We start from the raw sequence: 19,097 nt of genomic DNA, 5'->3' as shown, positions 1-19,097 counted from the left end.
GATGGGTTAAATGCAAAGAACATATTTCGTGTGCATGCATGCATGTTCATGACAATAAAAGATGATTCTTCTTCTTAAGTACTGTAAGTCTCAAGTCTTTGCCCTCGTCCCGAGTCAAGTCCCAGGTCGAGACAGGGAAGTCCCGACTCAATTCTCAAATCGAGACATGCAAGTTCCGGGTCAAGTCGCAGGCCCCACACCTGGAGTTTTGAGTCATTTTACCAAAAAACAAAAACATTTTAATATATTTAATATTTACAGAAAATGGATGGATTAGTATTTAATTAATATGTATGTATTAAATACTGCATTTACTGTGTATCCATCCATCCATTTTCTTTACCACTTCTCCTCACTTAGGTCGCGGGCATGCTGGAGCCTATCCCAGCTATCTTCGGGCAAGAGGCAGGGGTACACCCTGAACTGGTTGCCAGCCAATTGCAGGGCACATATAAACAAACAAACATTTGCCCTCACATTCACACCTACGGTCAGTTTAGTCTTCAATCAACCTGTTTTTGAGATGTGGAGGAAACCGGAGTGCCCGGAGAAAACCCACGCAGCCGCGTCCTCAGAACTGTGAGGCATATTTAATATATTTTAAAATCCACATTTATTTATCAAAACAAATTTCATGAACAAGTGCATATAAGAAAACTAGGAGATTGATCAAAATGTTTGCACCTTCAAAGCCAATCGTCAAGGGGGGCTTTATTTATAGCCCCTTAAGCCGATCGATAGTAGGTTTTCAGTTTATTCTATGAAAATGCTATGCTATGACTTACTTTTTCTCACTTAATTTTTTTTTTTTACCCTGTCCTGTTCAACTGCATGGCAATGCAGAATGGTGGATCTGTATACCTTTTGCGCTGGAACAGTTTAGCTGTGCAACAGGGATGTTTGAAATACTCCACCTGCTTATTTTAAAAACTAATTATTCTGATGTTTATTGAAAATGCAGCTGGACAGAAATGGTTTTTAGGAGACACAGGCCGATCGAACGGACAAGGGGAATATGGGTGCAAACCACAGCTGAGCAATAAATAGTTAGACACTCTATATATTTGACCACATGTAACATTAAAACAGTCAAATTGTGTTCTTATTTGTGGATGGGATGGGGGGGACACACACCCAGTGAGGACATGCAACAACTAACTTACTTTATTTCTGAAGTAACATTAAACAGATCTGTCACAAATACGAATTGGCATTCAGTAGTGCTGCAATTAGTAATTGAGTATTCTACTGAAAATTCTATCAGAATAATCAAGTATAAGGATAAAATATATTTTTGCTTGGTTAAAGAGCAATTATGAATACACATGAGAAAATGACACTTTTTACTTAATAATGAATGACCAATTGATTTCCTATTTTATATAATCAACATATAATCACATTGTGCATAAAGCAAGAAACTGAATTTTCTTGTCGACAAACGTGTAGCGAGGCAATTTCAAACACAAATATACATAGAGTTCAATTTAAACTTGGCATTTCTTGTATCAAAAACATGAGACCATTTTAAAAAAGAAGAACACAAGTTCGTCATCTTTTAATAAAGGTACTACAATTTTATCCAACAGTGAAATCTCAGACGGAACACAATGGGGCACGGTGTAAAATATTATGTCAAAAAGAGTCAAAGAAATGTACACGAAGAAGAATGTAGTTTCGCGTCGAAAAGATGCTAGTTGTGTGCTGATCGATTGTTAAAAAAAGTGAATGAAAAACAGAAATACAGAACAAGGCTGCACGGTGGACGACTGGTTAGCACATCTCCCTCACAGTTCTGAGGAATGGGGTTGAAATCCCGGCCCCGCCTGTGTGGCGTTTGCATGTTCTCCCCATGCCTGCGTGGGTTTTCTCCGGGCACTCCAGTTTTCTCCCACATCCCAAAAAACATGCATGGTAGGTTGGTTGAAGACTCTAAATTGCCCGTAGGTATGAATGTGAGTGTGAATGGTTGTTTGTTTCTATGTGCCCTGCGATTGGCTGGCGACCAGTTCAGGGTGTACCCCGCCTCTTGCCCAGAGTCAGCTGGGATAGGCTGCAGCACGCCCGCGACCCTTGTGAGGCTAAAGCGGTGCGGAAAATGGATGGATCCATACAGTTCAAGACTGATTCTTGAGAACACTACACTGACTAAAGCTGACTGTAATGTACAGGAAGCCCAGACAGCATATGGCCGGACCGCCGTGTAACTATTTACGTGATCGCTCACAAAGCTAGCTGCTAATGCTGACGAAAACAAGCATACGTGACGTCAGGCCCACCAGTCCCACAATGCAATGGAGATTTTATTTATTTTTGTAATTAACATCCTTATTGTTACGTTAAATGTCGTCTTTTCTGTATATGTTAACAGTGGTTCTTTGAATGTATACCTTACTTAGCTGTGACACTTATTGTTAATTTATGTTGTACGTTTTTCTTTTTTTTTATTTATTATGAAACAAATACTTTAGGTAGTGTGTCAAAGAATGACCACTTGGTGAATTCTTCTGCTAAAGTGTTTCCAATAGGGCGTTAACTGGATAATGATACATTACCAATAATTGTATGGACTTTGTGTCCTAATTACAACTTACTAATACAGTCAGTATTATGATGTTACCATATTTCCTTGAAGTGAAACTGTAAGCTGGACAATGTAGCTTTAGAAAGAGAAATCAAAGAAGTATGAGTTTCTCAGTGCTTTGGTCAAAGTAGCAAGTCTTTTCAAGTCAATAGGTTCAAGTCCAAGTGAAGTCACGAGTCATTGCTGGTCAAGCCCAAGTTGAGTTGCAAGTCTTTTAATTTATTGTCAAGTCGAGTCTAAAATCATAAAATTCATGACTCGAGTCCACACCTCTGCCAAATGGAAGAGTCAACGCAAAGTTTGCCAAAACACTGCAGAATAGACTTCCGTGGTGTCCTTTAATGGACAATTTCCCTCCTCATTACCAAGCTGCTGCTATCCAACAGTCCATTTTGTATACCAGTCGTCCTCATTGGATCACAAGGCGGGTTGCTAGTCAATCACAGCGCACATATCGTCAAGCTCCACACAGGAACACCTGAAGAGAGGTTGGAACCTTCCAGAACCTCTCAACTGTCTATTCCACATGCCATTGCGCAAACAAAATACAAATACATTTGTTTGCATTTACAGTGTCAGACCACATTAATCAATGAATATTAATAAGAAAAGTACACTGTATGTGATCTTAAGGAGAGAAAACAAATACACATTTTGTAGTCAGTTAAGGAGAAACTGACCAAACTGCTCTTTCACAGACTTCATCATTCCCTCTATTACACTTGACAAGCACAGCATAGCTCTTCCTCTAACAGTCCACAGATCCATAGCCATAAATGTTTTCGGTCACTTTTCATATCTTTCTCAATAAATGTACGGTATATGAGGTATGTCAGAAAAGTTGCAGGTCTGGTGTCACAAAAGCTTTTCTTCAAAACTAAACTACATACTAAAAATGTTGCCTTCAAAGTAATGCCCCTGGAGTCTAATACAATTTCCCAGCCTTCTCTGTAACATATACTCCTGGGAGGATTCTTCCGTGATCTATATTCTTCTCCACCAGGGACTGCCGCATGTTCAGGGCATTGTGAGCATTCTCAGTTGTTCTAGTAGGATTTTCCTAACATTTTTGTAATCACATTTTACAACACAATCCATGGTCTGCAGAGAGCTTCTGCAGCATTCCGAGGGCTCTGATTGTTCAAAGGTATTAGTCAAAAGAAGTTTACAACAAAATTACAAAGCATCAATTTCATATATAATGTCATATGTATATTTATTGTTTCTCTTTTTACATATTGGTTGCTCCGATTTATTTTTTTTATTTAACTACCGTATTTTCACGACCATAAGGCGTACTTAAAAGTCTTACATTTTCTCCAAAATGGACAGGGTGCCTTATAATGCGGCCTTCCCTATGTGTGCACCGAGTTACAACATCTATAAATGTTGTTGCGTGATGACCGCTCCGCTTGACTTTTTAATTTTTTTAATTTTTAGCATTTCCTGCCAACACACTGCTTACACAGAGGAAAAGTGGACATGGCTGAGGACAGGGGAAGGGTACGTGAAGTAGGACGCTAAAGCCACGCCCCCAGTAGGCATATAGCGCCGGGGTGTTTTTTTTATTTTTTTTTTATTTTATTTTTTTTTATAACCGCTTGATTGACTGGGAGCATTTCCGGGGTGTGCATTGTGCAAAACAACATCGGTTTGGCTAAGGACCCCCGCAAATGTCACCTCCGAAGAGACAAGCTTACAAAGCACAGTTTAAACTGCAAGCTATCAGTTACGCGGCGGAACATGGGAATGGAGCAGCCGCGAGAGAATTCAAGATCAACGAATCCATGGTTCGCAAGTGGAGGAAGCAGGAAAACGAGCTTCGCCCAGTCAAGAAGACGAAGCTGAGTTTCCGCGGAAAAAAAAGAAATACAAAATGCGGAAACAAGGCGAGGTGGCCGGAGTTGGAAGACCAACTCGAGCAATAGATTAATGAGCAAAGAACAGCCGGGAGAAGGGTCTCTACAGTCACCATTCGACTGAGTGCAATAACTCGGAGCTTGCCATCATTCCGGGAGGCTCGACGAACCGCTAGACATTAGTGTAAACAGGGCGTTCAAAGTGAAGTGGGAGCCATGGATGACAGATGGCGAACACATCTTAACTAAGACTAGGAGGCAGCGTCGGGCGAGTTACGCCACAATTTGTAAATGGATTGTGGATGCTTGGACTAACGTGTCTGCTTGCACTGTTGTTCGAGCTTTCGTAAAAGCCGGCATCATTTATGAGGAGCCGCACGATAACGAGACTGACTCGAACCTGCCGTGCTTGATTGAGAACTTGCCCAGCTGTTCATTTCGGATACAGAAGATGAGGACTTTGATGGATTTGTGGATGAGGATTGATCAAAAAAATAACACGAGTACTTTGTTAAATACTTCAATAAAGTACAACCGAACTCAGTTTTGCTCCCGCTGCCTTTTTAAAAACATTGTTTTAGCGTGCATGCATGCTACCGTATGTTTTAAGCGAACGTATGTTTTACCATGCCTGCGCCCAATCATACGGTGCGCCTTATGCACGTTAAATACAGAAATAGACCCCATAACTGAAACTGCGCCTTTTAATGCGGTGCACCCTATGGTCGTGAAAAGTTTCTATTGCTGCTGTGACAGTCTAATTTATCTATCTATCCATTCATCAACATTGTTTTTATGCAGTTAAAATATTTTTGTTGGATTAAAAATTTAAGGGGGCCATAAAAAACAAAACATTAACAATTTCTCAGCAAATTATTAAAGAATCTGCAAAGGATTCAAGCAAACAATGCAAATTCAAAGATTTATTTTACGCTGTAGGGGAAATCAAGTCTGCACCTGAAGACACACAGCGACTGACCTGTATTCTTCTTTGTATTGAAGCCCATATTTTATCATTATTGCACAGCTGGCTAATCTACCTATATTGTAGGTACCTATACTCAAGAGCTGGTTGTGACCCTAAAGAATGTTTAACACACACACACACACGCGCACTCACACACAAATGCATACTGAGGTATCAGCCAGTGAATGTGGTCAGATGTTTGCTTTTTTAAGAAATTATTAAACATAATACAGAAGACTATAGTTCCTTTTCTACTGTAGTTCCAGTCTCATAACACTGCATGTGCACAGGCATGTCTCTACTTGTATTCTAAGTTAAGTTTCTATTCTAAATGATCCTGAATTAGTTTGACGTGGTTTCCAGATAATGTGTCCTTCTTGGTGAAGTAACAGAAGGGATCCCAAAGCGCCAGAGAATGCAGTGTCATACTCACTCATCATTTCCTAGAAAAGAGGTTTCCCTCCATTCGGTGACTCTGTTTCGCTGTTCACAGGGCACCTTGATGGAAAACTTCCGGAACTCAAAACATTTAGAGACACTGGAATCGTTTACAGGGGTGAGATCCAAGCCAACTGACGTTGTGTCAGTGCCGAAGCCAAAAGACGTCCAAGAAGAGCCAGAGGAGGTCGAAGGGCTAGCACATGCTCTCTCCTCTTCCAATCTATTTTCCAGTTCCACAGTATGAAACTGAATATAGGATGAACAGGATGAAGGTAGGAACCAACATGGATACATCGGGGAATGTGAAAAAGTGGACGGTCCAAATGAATGAAGAGCGCAGTTGAGAGCAGTCTCTGGGCTCTTGTTAGGATCTACCTTGAACAAGGACTGAGGAGGCAAGGAAGAACCATCCAGACAAAGAGAGGGAGGGCCGTCGGAGTGTGGGTGCTACAAACAATTCAGGCATAATCAGGAGGAAGGCGCAAGCACCAGCACTTAGGTCTCACAAAAGCCTCTACAATTGAATCATGTGGTAAACGATAGAGACGGTTTGTGGTGAGAAATCGATTGGCGATGCATCAAGCGGCTTAGGCTGGTGGCTTCTGCGGCTACATGATAGCAGCAGGTAAGAGAGTGTCGTCTTGGGTTGCAGTGATAAGCGGTTCATTACAAGTATCTGATCCACTCCGGATCACATTGGGGCTTACGCGATAGCCCATGAAGAGCCAGAAATGAGGTAGAAGAGGTTTGCAGTAAGGAAGAGTTCTGCTGACTGAAAAGAACTCAGAAAGACAATGCGACCTTGCAACGAAGAAAGTGGGTAGCTGCAGTACGTAAAAGTAAAGTAAAAAATGAGAAGCATATATACAAACCGTTGTGACTCCTGCACCATCCACCTGATTTGGATGTAAATCCCCGTAAAATAGAGCTGACAGTCTACAGTTAAAGCTATCTCGTTCATTTCATTTTAAATCCAATGTGTTTAGAGCCAGAAAGATGAGAATTGTGTCAATGTCCCAATATTCATAGACCTGACTATATGAGTTATAAACCAGACTTGGGCCTTCAGTGGGGACTTAAACAGTGTCTTGAAAACGTATTCATACCCCTTGAACTTTTTCACATTTTGCCACCATACAACCACAAAATGTACAAGTTTTTTTTTATTTTTTTTATTGAAGTTTTATGTACTGTAATAGACCAACAGAAATTAGCTCATTAATTGTAAAGTGAAACGGAAATGATACATAGTTTTAAGAATTTTAAGCAAAAAAAATCTGAAAACTGTTGTATTTGTATTCAGCACCCCCTGCGTTAATACTTTTTACAGCCACCTTTTGCTGCAATTTCAGCTGCAAGTCTTTTGGGGCATGCATGTAACAGCTTTGCACATCTAGACACTGAAATATTTGCCTATTCTTCTTTGAAAAATAGCTCAGGTTTAGCCAGATTGGATGGAGAGTGTCTGCGAACAGCAGTTTTCAATGCTCAATTGGATTTAGGTCTGGACTTTGACTGGGCCATTCTAACACATGAATATTCTTTGACCTAACCATTACATTGTGTCTCTGTCTTTATGCTTAGTGTCAGTCTTGCCAATGCTTTTTTACATTTTTAACACACACAACTCACAGTTAGGGTTTCATGCAAACATAGTGCAACATAAATGTAAGACAACTGTTAATTAAGGCACATATTCAACCAACTACGGGTAACATAAACACACTTGAATGATAATGAGTAACGTCCTTATCATGTCAAAAATTCTTGCTGTGAGCCGAAGATTAGTGAGGCTGCAAAGCACTCAAATCAAAAGTACAAAAGATCCATTGACAGTTTGTTTAGAGTGCATGAGGAGTTACTAAAACTTGTGTCCTCCAAAAACATGGACCTATTGAACACCATTAATAGTGTTAATAGCCGCGTATGGTGGCCTTCAACAAAGCTGAGTGAACTGCCTTATACTGCAAAGTGAGTAGGCCTAATAATTTGCGCATTTTGAATGACATGCAGGACAAACATGGTATAACATTATCATTATACATTAACATTTTGAGTTTGATGATTTTCTGGAAAAAATGCACAAAAGTATTTCTTGCACTTAATGTTGGTTTGCTGTTCAACAGTTTTGTGCCATCTTGGTAATTTTTACTTGTTGAAGAGTGGATATTTTACACATGCATTTGAACATGAAATGTATTAAGGTGCTTTGATAGACATTGTTTTTTAAAAAAAAAAAAAACATTTTGTCCATATTTTAAATGGCATTTTTATCATACATATGGTTAGGAAGAGTGTGGTCTTACATGACCCCATGACCCCAATTCCGGTCCTGCTTTTTTATGATTTATTTTCAACAGTGGTTTCCTCCTTGGTCATCTCCCATGAAGTCCACTTTGGATCAAAGGACAATGACAAATGCTGCAATGCGACACTGAAGTACCTTGACATTGGAGTTCATCTTTAACTTCTTTGGCGGTTGTTCTTGGCTCTTTTGTTACCACTCGTATTATCCATCTTTTCAATTTGTCATCAATTTTCCTCCTGCGGCCATGTTCTGGGAGGTTGGCTAAATTTCTAAATAATATGTGCAACTGTAGACACAGGAACATCACGCTCTTTGGAGATGGTCTTGCAGCCGTTACCTTTCAATGTGCTTGTCTATAATTTTCTTTCTAATCTCCTAAAACAACTCTCTCCTTCGCTTCCTCTGGTCCATGTTTAGTGTGGTACACACCATATCACCAAACAGCACAGTGATTGTCTCCCTTTATCAGGCCAATCGATTACAAGTTTGAAGACACCTGCGATGCTAATTGATTATTTTCTTTTCGAGGGATAACGTCATTTTTGCCCAGGCCTGTTTCATGAGTTTGTTTATGAAAAATAATTATGCTTAACCACAATTCAAAAGAAATGTCTCGTTTTCATTGGTTAATTTTCTGTGAATTTGTATTACTTTTGTCAGTCCATTTCATCCATCCATTTTCAACACCGCTTATCCTGGTTAGGGTCGCGGGACGCTGGAGCCTATCCTAGCTGACTTCGTGCGAAAGGCCGACTACACCCTGAACTGGTCGCCAGTCAGTCGCAGGGCACATATAGACAACCATTCGCACTCACATTCACACCGTCACTGAGTGGGAACTGAACCCACGCTGCCTGCACCAAAGTCAGGCGAGTGTACCACTACACCAGTGTACTTTTGTCAGTTTCAAGTTAATTCAGTGACCATTGTATTTTTATTTTGTTTTTTGTCCATGTGTGTATGGTTTCCCTCGGAGGCCAATTATGACTGTGAATCCATATAAATGTATTATCTCCTCATATTATTACATATCCACAAATTGATGGATATTATTACATATACAGATCAAATTGATGGATAATTAGTTTGGAAAACAGAAGCCAGTTAAACTATTGTTCAACTATTATTTCATTTATTCTTAAAATGGGCATTGATAACAAAAAAGGCTGCAATATCTCAATGTTATTAAAAGTGAAGGCAACTTTGGTATTTTAGTAAGAAAAAACATGGAGTGAACATCCATTTTGCTTTCGCGAGCCACATAAAATGATGTTGCGGACTGGATCTTGCCCCCAGGCCTTGAGTTTGACACTTGCGATCATAGATTTTGAGAGGACTCTGTTAAGTCCTCTCAAGACAATTGAGAACAGTGCTTTTAGAGGGGGTAACTCCATATGTTTTATTTCTCTGAGTACAAATCCAAAGTCATGCTGATAAATTATGTTAGTGTGAAGACAAGAAAAAAAGGGAAAAAAAGAGCATCCGCCCTTTTCAGTAAACAGGCCTTGGTTGCTTCATGTTATTGTGAGCCTCGGATGCTGACACATAAGCAGACTCAGGAAAGAAATCCTCCTGGAACTCGGCCAGAAACCTACATGAAGGCAGAGAAGAAACGGTGAGGTATTTGAGGATGTTCAATATGTACCGTTGTCAGATGACATACAGCAGATACATGCAATGTCCTATTTGATTTTGCCTCATTCCTCAGTAATGTTAGGCCCAATGCCCTCCTATTGAGGTACACTTAGGGGATACAAATCCTCCTTTACGGCCATACGAACAGAACATGACCGAGCAGCAGTAAGCATGAACCCACCCTTCCCCAACCCCTCTCCCTCCCATCTAATCAGTAGCAGGGAAAACTAATCCGGAATCTTCTTAGTATCCGCTACTCGGCCAAATCCTCTAAATCTTGCCATCTCATCTTAGCTCCACCGGTCCTCCTAATCTCAATGCAAACAAATTATACTGCAGAAAGTTTTGATGACAACTGACAAACAAGGCAACCAAATGGCAAGGAGAGCATATGCGAGCAAGCCCTCTCTCTCGTTTTGGGGAACTACAGAAAAATTTAAGGTCTCCCTTTCCTGTGAAAATCATAGCCATGTTAGAGGGGTATCCTTAATAATGCAGGACTTTTGTCTTGATGACAAAATTTTAATCTTCCCCACTTACCATTGGCCTCAAAGGAAAAAAAAAAGTTTTACTGGTATTTCTTTTGCCTGAATTGAAAAATGCTGAATTAATTTATTGTACAAGCTTCTATTACAGTGAATAACATTTAGCCAAACATTATAAGCACTGCATCAGTAATTTTCAAGGTCTCTGCAAAAAATGTAAACTATTCTATGGATCTAATCAGGAGGACCCAGTCATTCCTCTAAAAAGCATTAAGGAATGGATTCATTTGACAGACACAATCTCATCATGAGAATGCTACATTTGAACCCCCTCTCCTGAAAATGAGGAGGTGCATGCAGGAGGTGTGATACTTTGATGTTGTGCATTACTATCTCCACCAACTGTTCAAAGATGTCATTTATTGCCGAGTTGGGGACCGGAGGCAGCTTTGACTCTGTAGGACAGATAGATACTTCTTGTGCTCAACTCGTGGTTTGCATCAGATTCTACTCCACAGCACATCATGGTGGCAGCAGGCAGTACTGTGTAGGTTTGATTAGAGACTGAGAGAACCAAATCCCTTCGGTTTGGGAGCGGCTCAACTGAAGATCGCTTGGGAGGATTTAAAGATTAGACTCCCTGCGCTTGTGTAACACCCACTCATCTCCCTCCCGCTAACACATGCTCTGTCCCTCCCTACAATCCACTCATGCTCTCATTTTCTTATACGCCTCCTTGACTTTTGTTATTTTTTTTCCTTGACTTTTGTTAATTCTGCTGATTTTTATGCATGTTCTGATTGGGACCTTGTGAGAATTTTCCAAGTTCAAACTGGTAACAACCAAGCGTCTCCAACACTCCATCCATCCATCAATTTTCTGAGCCGCTTCTCACTAGGGTCGCGGGCGTGCTGGAGCCTATCCCAGCTATCATCGGGCAGGAGGCGGGGTACACCCTGAACTGGTTGCCAGCCAATCGCAGGGCACATACAAACAAACAACCATTCGCACTCACATTCACACCTACGGGCAATTTAGTTGTCAATTAACCTACCACACATGTTTTTGGGATGTGGGAGGAAACTGGAGTGCCCGGAGAAACCCCACACAGGCACGGGGAGAACATGCAAACTCCACACAGGCAGGGCCGGGGATTGAACCCCGGTCCTCAGAACTGTGAGGCAGACGCTCTAACCAGTCGTCCGTGCCGCCTCTCCTACACTCAATGTAAAAATTCCAGGTTATTGAAGCTTTTTTCCTAGATTTTTGACAATGTGCAGTAACTTTTCAGTGTATTGTAAAAGCTCTCAGGCCCATTTGACCCAATGACTGCAGTCTGATATCCTATCACAATAATGACTATATTGGCTTATCGTTCCAGAAAAAAATGGAGATGACAGTTTTTTTTTGACTCGATAAATTCTCATTGTAGCAGCTAGGCTTGTACGTATTCGTTGCTAGTGGGCTCATGGACCGCTGGCGGCCGCGCATTGGCTCTGTCCAATAATCCACAGCCTTGCGCCATGTGCCGCATGTACATCCACACAAAAGGAAAGTTAACTGTTTATTATGTTCGCTAGCACGCAAGCTAAGATAAAGCTTGCTCGACTGTGGGGACGTCGTTTAAAACATCAGCACCTCGCTCGGAGTTGTTTTGTGTGTTAGCCCCCCACATAACACACACATGGGAAAGTTTAACAGTTTTATTAACCATAACTGCAGTGGCACACGAAATTCAGCCAGTAGTTTCAGAGCCTTATTTTACACAGTGTTTTTTATTATTCATTCATATTTTGCAGGCTTCTCTGTGTTGTGTCTAAATAACAAGACATGTTTGCCCCCTTTAGTAGGTTAATGACTCTCTATACCTCTGTGCCAAATGTTTATTGTTTAAGTGCAATTTTTCTGAACAGAGCTCGAGTATGTTTTATTTGTATTTTTTATTTATCCAAGATATTTTATTTATTTTTCTACATTTCAATACCAATGTTCATTAAAAAAAATACAAATAAAGTAAATTGTTCTTAAAAAGGATGTACTTGATTATGGCTCTAATATCATTTCATCAGTGGCATAAAAAAAACAAAAACAATGATACTATCGTTTATTGTGAGAGTTTTTAGGAAAATATATCACCCTAAAAAACTTGCTATTGTGACAGGCCTAAGTGGGGGATCTAACACCTTGCAATCATATTGCGTGAAATCGTGCCATTTAGCTTGTGAATCACTTGCATCGGGTTACGTAATATCAGTATAGTAATTAGGTTTAATTGCATTTACCAGTTACCTGAGAAAGAGCTCAAGATGTTTGACCAAGGCCCTTAGATTCCTTTCAGGGATCTGCATCTTTCCAAGGATCTCAGGTAGCTTAACTGGATAAATAAGGTAAACATGATGTAGAGGTTATGCGAGCACTGCGACACAAATGTCAGTTAAGAGGCTGCAATAAAATAAATCAAGTGACTGGATGAATAGGGAAAATAATAACCAACCAAAAAGTCGCAGAAGGTGCTGCACTCCATACAGGTAGGAGGGTGGAGGAGGCTGGTCATTCAAGGGATAGTTATCAGGGGTCAGCTTCCAACTCAGGACCTGACGGACAGGATGGTGGGAAATGTCTTATGTGAAATGACACCAAATAGTTGTGGGTTCAATAGTCAAATAATGGGTTTACTATATAATCCAAATATTCTGTTCCTTATTTTACACAACACCAAGATTACACATTGGTTTGTCACCTCGTTGAGCTCATTATTTCGCCGGCTCTCAAGGCCGTGAAAAGGTCCGCTTCGTTCTTTACTTGGAGTCAAGGGCAACGGGGATGATGAACCACTATGTACTGGAGTTTCTGTATAAAGAGGATAACAGATATTTGTGGAGCTCATCTACAATGGAGCAAATGATGTGAACAACACATAAGTCAAGTGGCGAGCCCCCCCTCAAAGTAGAACTGAGTTTATCCAGGAGTAGCAGCACCAATGTGTCAACAAAAAGGGGTCTTGCGCCACCTATTGGGCCAAACATGTTAGTACAAAAACAAATCAACTATTTTAAAATACACTCATGCAATCACTTTGTTTTCCAAAATGTGTAGAAGGTTTATAGTTAATGAACAAAAGGAGTAATGTCCCAGTTTATTTTTGTCTTGAGTAAAATATTGCGAGAGACTGTTCACTTACTTCTGTCAAGGTTGAGAATGAATTTTGACTGCGATGAGCTGTCGATCAAGCGGCGTTTGAGTTGTGGCGATGCTGTGGAACTGCCTCCACCTGGGTCATTCATAACCAAAAGCAATCATTTGACGAAAAATGCAGAGGAATAGAAGCGATCTCAGATTACTAGACAGCCACTAAAACGTATCTACCGCCACTGCTCCCTTCCGCCAGGCGTTCTCCGGGCGTATTCCTCGTGGAACGCCTGAGCGACTGGGACTGGTACGAGATACAGTCCATGTCAGGGTGGCGACGGCGCTTTGGAGTGGGAGCGGTGGGCGTAGTGGTGGAAACGTCACTCAGGGCTGGCTGGCTGTCTGTTGACTGAGGCGTGGGAGGGTTGTGACCCGCCGGGCTGGGACTGCGCTCTCGCTGGGTGCTTGAAGGACAGACAAAATGACATGACAGGGACCCCGTAGCTCCTCCGTCAGATTCTGAGCCAGTTCCACTTACTTGCTGGGGCACGGGGATCCTTCGTTGACGGCCAAGAAAAGCCGAGAAGAGCTGACCTTTTTGAACTGAGCTTGCTCACACGGATAGAGGAGGATCATGGGTAAAGTGAAGTCAAACGTGATCCTCAGGCCATCAACCATTTCCTTACACAACTCCTCACTTTAATTAAAACAAATAAAATGTGTTAATACTCATCATTGCATTTTAAGGGCCGTAAAGTCAAATGGGAAATAAGCAACCCGAACTTGAACTTAAATATTTCCAGTGCGACAGGTACTACATAAAGTCCTAGTCTTTTTTTTTTTTTCCCCCTGAGCAAGCTTACTTCTTCTCTGGAGGGATTGGCTGTGGGCTGCTGCTCTGTGTCGTACTCTGCTGTTGCTGCCGCCTGTACCGCTCGTTGGCCATGAAAGCCTTGTTGATAGTAAAGTGCTTTACATAGGACTCCAAGATCTGCACAACATTCGTCTGACAAGGAACCATCACCAACTAAAAAGGAAAAAGTGGTTTCAATGGATTTAACATTGTGACCCAACACTTCTGTAACACCAACATGTTATAGGGTCCTTGATATCCAAAACAAAAATGTAATTCTTGTCCAGTAAATATTAAACATGCTAAATGTTTTTCTCATTACCAGATGTCATAAACACTGTAATAAAAGAAAAACATCCGCGTGCAAGACTTTTCCATGTAAAAAGTGAACTAAGAAGTTTGATATGTTCTGAGGTGATCACTTTAAATTCATTTTCAAATCAAAATGCAACATATAAATTGGCATTTAATATTACAAAGTGGGACCCTAACATTTTTCCCAAAACAGAAACAACAAGTGACTTGCAGCTTATTTTCAAATACCTTCTTCCTCTTATTGATGTAAAAGCAGTCATCCTCTAATTTCTTCTTGAGGATATCAGGGATAGCGATGTCAACATGTACTATCCTTTCCTCACCATCCCTCTTGACACTGATATCGGGCTCAACTTTCTGCAACAAAGAAATTTACATTTTTCTAAAAGTGACTAAAACAATGTTCTCTTGGCAACAATCATATGCAGAAAGGTTTGTAAGTCAGTGCAACCTAAAGCAATGAAGATCTAAAATGGGTACAACCATATTTTAACCTCCAAGATCTCTCAATCTGGGATGGTTATTCACCATTTTATTGATGTCTTCAGAGAATGTAGTGTCCCCGCTATTCGAAGATTCTGCTTCAGAACCCTCTCCCTCACTGCTGCCAGAAGATGAAATCAAGCCTGGAGACACAATTACAAGAGGGGCTTGCTATGATTGCAGGGAGAGGCTGAGTGCAAGCACATGGGAGCAAGGCGAGACTTCTCACATGTGTCATCACTGTCGTCCTCCTTAGGGAGAGTCTTCAGGGAGGGTTTAGTGCCAGAAGGATGTCGCCTCTTGGCCCGTCCCTTTTTCTTCCTACCACCCGGAAACAAGACTTTAAGCATGATCTCAACTACTAATCTAGTTAAGTAGATCAACTATGGTAGATGTCCTCAAGTGAGAAGATGGAAGTGCCCAAACTTACATGCGACCAAGAGCTTCACGCGCCAGTTTACGTTGCAATTTGCGGCTTTCCTTTGTATCCTTTAGGACATGATCCTCTGCAGCCCAGCGATCCCAGCTAAACACAAACACACACATTTTTGTGGAAACATATAATTAGTTGTGTTACAATTAAGGTTACAGTGTTCTGTGATATGGTTACCTTCTGCTCCAACCATTAAAGTGAATCAAGTACTTCGGGATTCGCCTTCCATGTTCACCCTTGCCTATCAATATATCAAGGACCTGTAATGTAAAGATGGAATGAATTTAGCCAAACTGTGTTTAGAGAATACGTGACTTCACTCGACATTAAGCATGGGCTTTTGAGCATTTTAAGCTCTTTGCATATACAGTGGCTTGCAAAAGTATTCCTATCCCTTGAACTGTTTTAAATTTGATCACGTTACAACCACATACATTTTATTAGGAGTTAATGTGCTATTCCCCACAAAAAGTGACACATAATTGGGAAGTGGAAAGATTCACAATGACATCGCAAGTCTTTTGGGGTATGTCTCTACCAGCTTTGCACATCCTCATGGTATTTATTTCTGGACTTTCACTTGAGCATTCTAAGTCATATGAATAGGCTTTGACCTAAACCATTTAATTTAGCAGGGTTCTATGTTTAGGGTGATTGTCCGGCTGGAAGTTGACCCTCTGCCCCAGGCTAAAGTTGAGGACTCCAACAGGTTTTTGTCCAAGACTGTTCCATATTGCATTTGGCTCCAGCCTCCAACTTGGATCAACTTCCCTGTTCCTGTGGAAGAAAATGATGACGACTCTGCCAGCCCCATGTTTCATAGTGTGGGTGGTGCATTCAGGGTGTTGTGCAGTGTTTGTTTTCCGCCACACATTGCATCTGGCATTTAGACCAAAACTTCACTTTTGGTCTCATCTGACCAGGGCACATTATTCCACATGTAAGCTGTGTCCCCCACATGGCTGTTGGAAAACTGTAAATGGGACTGTCACTCCTTATGACAATTTTTCAACAATAGCATTCGTCTTACTGCTCTTTCATAAGGGCCTAATTTTTTGGAGTGCATGACTAGTAGTTGTCCTGTGGACAGATTCACCCACCTGAGCTGTGGATTTGTGCAGCTTCTCCAGAGTTACCATGGACCTTTTAGATGCTTCTCTGATCAATGCTCTCTTTGGCCGGCCATTCAGTTTAGGTGGACGACCATTTCTTGGTAGCGTTGCAGTTGTGCCATGCTCTTTCCATTTTCGGATGATTGATTGAACAGTGCTCCGTGAGATGTTCAAAGCTTGGGATATTTTTTTGTACCCTAATCCCGCCCTGAAATTCTCCACAACTTTATCCCTGACCTGTACGGTGTGCTCCTTTGGCTTCATGGTGTCGTTTGTTCACTAACAAACCTCTTAAGAAGCAACGTGATTGAATTTTGCCAAAAAATGACAGTCTGTCAAAATGTCTGGTTGGAACAGCCACTTCAACCTGAGTATAATGCAGCAACAATTTTGACAATTGGATAATGGATTCTGGAGAAATTGAGTTTTGAGTGTCAGTAAAAAAATATATATAAATAAAAAAATAAATAAAAACCCTTTTGGAGGAACGTTTTTTGCTTGATAAAATCTGGTCAAAAGCCACCTTCAAGATAAAGTTAAGTAGAAAAAGTTCATTATTTCATTGCGTCTTCTGCTTGGGAAACTCTTCCGATTGGCTGACAAGTTCCAGTTAAAAAAAAAAAAATAATTATCATAAAAAAATAAATAATTCTACCAATCGCTATTACGGGATTCCGAGACGTCGACACGCAAAAATGACTGACGTTTCAAGCCTAAAAACTCGACCTAACCAGCGCAAATTGAACATTATTGGCAACCACAGTGTGGGAAGTATAATAGGTCATGCACTTCAGCAATACAAAAAAATTGTGTGTGAAATTATTCGTTATGGAGGATTTTAGACGCGTTTGTAGTGCTAATTCGATGTTTTGTTTTGTTGTCACGTTGCTACTTACGGGCTTCACAAAACTGGATTCATACTGACATTAGATTACACACACACACACGTGGACTATTTACTCATTGTGACTTCTAAAGGCAGTTGGTTACACTGGATTTTATTTCGGGGTATCAAAGTAAAGGGGCTGAATACCTTTGCACGCCACATTTGTCAGATATTTTATTCGTAAAAGAAAATGGAAACCGTATAATTTTCCACTTCGCAACTGTGCGGCAACTGTGTTGGTCTGTGGCATGAGGAAACCACAATTAAATACATTTACGTTTGAGGCTTGGGTATACTTTTGCAAGCCATTTGTACATTAAAAGCGCAGTAGTTTCAGTTTCTAAAGCGGTTGAGACGTGGGTCAGAGTAAAACAAATGTTTCAGTAGAAAATTGGTGGTGAAGGAAAATATGATCTTATGGTATTCATATCTGATAAATACTTCGGGGGGGGGGGGGGGGGAGATCTGTTAAAAAAAAAAAAAAAAAAAAAACATCAAGAATGTAGCATGCTAGCTTCCGTTAGAAAACGACTTCCCGCTGGGTTTAGCACAGACCGACTGTCGCCATGTAAGCAAACGCGCTATTTAATCTGATTAAAATTAGGTTAGGAATAATACAACACAATAGGTGCACAAGGTGTCTGTTACCTTTGCGTCATACAAGACTTTAGCCTTGCTTGGGTCGGGTTCGAAGCACAGCACTCGTTCTCCTTTTTGGAATCTAAATTTAATACCCCGCGAATTCATTTGTTCATGGCTCCGTGTGAGAGAGGAGGTATCAATTCGAAATCCAACATATTTATCGACCGACTCTTCTCCAAAGACACTCCCTCCCTCGGTTTTTCTTGACAAAAATTAAAGTACGTGGGGCAGGATGGCGCTGTTGCGAAGTCTTTGGCAATGAGTTCAAAGCTCTTCGTGACTTCCGCCAACACACCCCGGAAATGGTGCAGCTCATAGACCCACAGTCGAGAATAGATCATTGCATACATGCTCGCCCTGGGCTCTGACCGGTACAGTAACGTCACCGCCATATTGGATGGGGCAAAGTGTCGCGAACTTCTGATTGTATTCAGAATCAGAATCATCTTTATTTGCCAAGTATGTCCAAAAAACACACAAGGAATTTGTCTCCTGTAGTTGGAGCCGCTCTAGTACGACAACAGACAGTCAATTGACAGAGAACACTTTTGAGACAAAAATACATTGACAAAAACAGTCACTGAGCAATAAAGGGTTGCTAGTTGTCTGGTGGCGGCACGGTGGGCGACTGGTTAGAGCGTCAGCCTCACAGTTCTGAGGTGCCGGGTTCAATCCCCGTCCCTGCCTGTGTGGAGTTTGCATGTTCTCCCCGTGTCTGCGTGGGTTTTCTCCGGGCACTCCGGTTTCCTCCCACATCCCAAAAACATGCATTAATTGGTGACTCTAAATTGCCCGTAGGCATGACTGTGAGTGCGAATGGTTGTTTGTTTCTATGTGCCCTGCGATTGGCTGGCAACCAGTTCAGGGTGTACCCCGCCTCCTGCCCGATGACAGCTGGGATAGGCTCCAGCACGCCCGCGACCCTAGTGAGGAGAAGCGGCTCAGAAAATGGATGGATGGATGGA

The 19,097-nt window shown here is 41.3% G+C and overlaps 1 protein-coding gene across 2 annotated transcripts; it reads right to left on the bottom strand.

Moving 5' to 3' along the window:
- Nucleotides 1-9,269: 9,269 nt before the first annotated feature.
- LOC133489244 (male-specific lethal 3 homolog) lies at nt 9,270-18,402 on the bottom strand. Of its 2 annotated transcripts, none has more exons than XM_061798140.1 (14): nt 18,139-18,402; nt 15,670-15,752; nt 15,490-15,585; nt 15,289-15,380; nt 15,105-15,202; nt 14,805-14,933; nt 14,272-14,435; nt 13,947-14,105; nt 13,646-13,872; nt 13,461-13,550; nt 13,020-13,129; nt 12,774-12,873; nt 12,569-12,653; nt 9,270-9,750 (listed from the first exon to the last, which is right to left on the bottom strand). In XM_061798140.1, exons 1-14 carry the CDS (start codon nt 18,235-18,237, stop codon nt 9,651-9,653), a joined length of 1,632 nt encoding a protein of 543 aa, XP_061654124.1. In that variant the 5' UTR covers nt 18,238-18,402; the 3' UTR covers nt 9,270-9,650. The 2 variants fall into 2 exon arrangements, with proteins under 2 accessions (XP_061654124.1, XP_061654115.1); XM_061798131.1 differs by lacking the exon at nt 18,139-18,402 and adding an exon at nt 16,593-17,929.
- Nucleotides 18,403-19,097: the final 695 nt, after the last annotated feature.

This window comes from Phyllopteryx taeniolatus, chromosome 1 (assembly GCF_024500385.1).
Source record: "Phyllopteryx taeniolatus isolate TA_2022b chromosome 1, UOR_Ptae_1.2, whole genome shotgun sequence".
NCBI classification, from domain to species: Eukaryota; Metazoa; Chordata; class Actinopteri; order Syngnathiformes; family Syngnathidae; genus Phyllopteryx; species Phyllopteryx taeniolatus.
The sequence above is the reverse complement of the archived record's forward strand: the minus strand, read 5'-3'. Positions and strand labels throughout refer to the sequence as shown.

Excerpts from the sequence above, each read along its gene's own strand:
- LOC133489244 (XM_061798131.1), bottom strand. The coding sequence starts at position 16,868 with ATGAAGCCAAAGGAGCACACCGTACAGGTCAGGGATAAAGTTGTGGAG. Across the intron at positions 13,873-13,946 it reads GGATCCCCGTGCCCCAGCAA|CACCCAGCGAGAGCGCAGTC; the intron begins GTAAGTGGAACT and ends CTGTCCTTCAAG. Across the intron at positions 13,551-13,645 it reads GGCGGAAGGGAGCAGTGGCG|GTGGAGGCAGTTCCACAGCA; the intron begins GTAGATACGTTT and ends TGAATGACCCAG.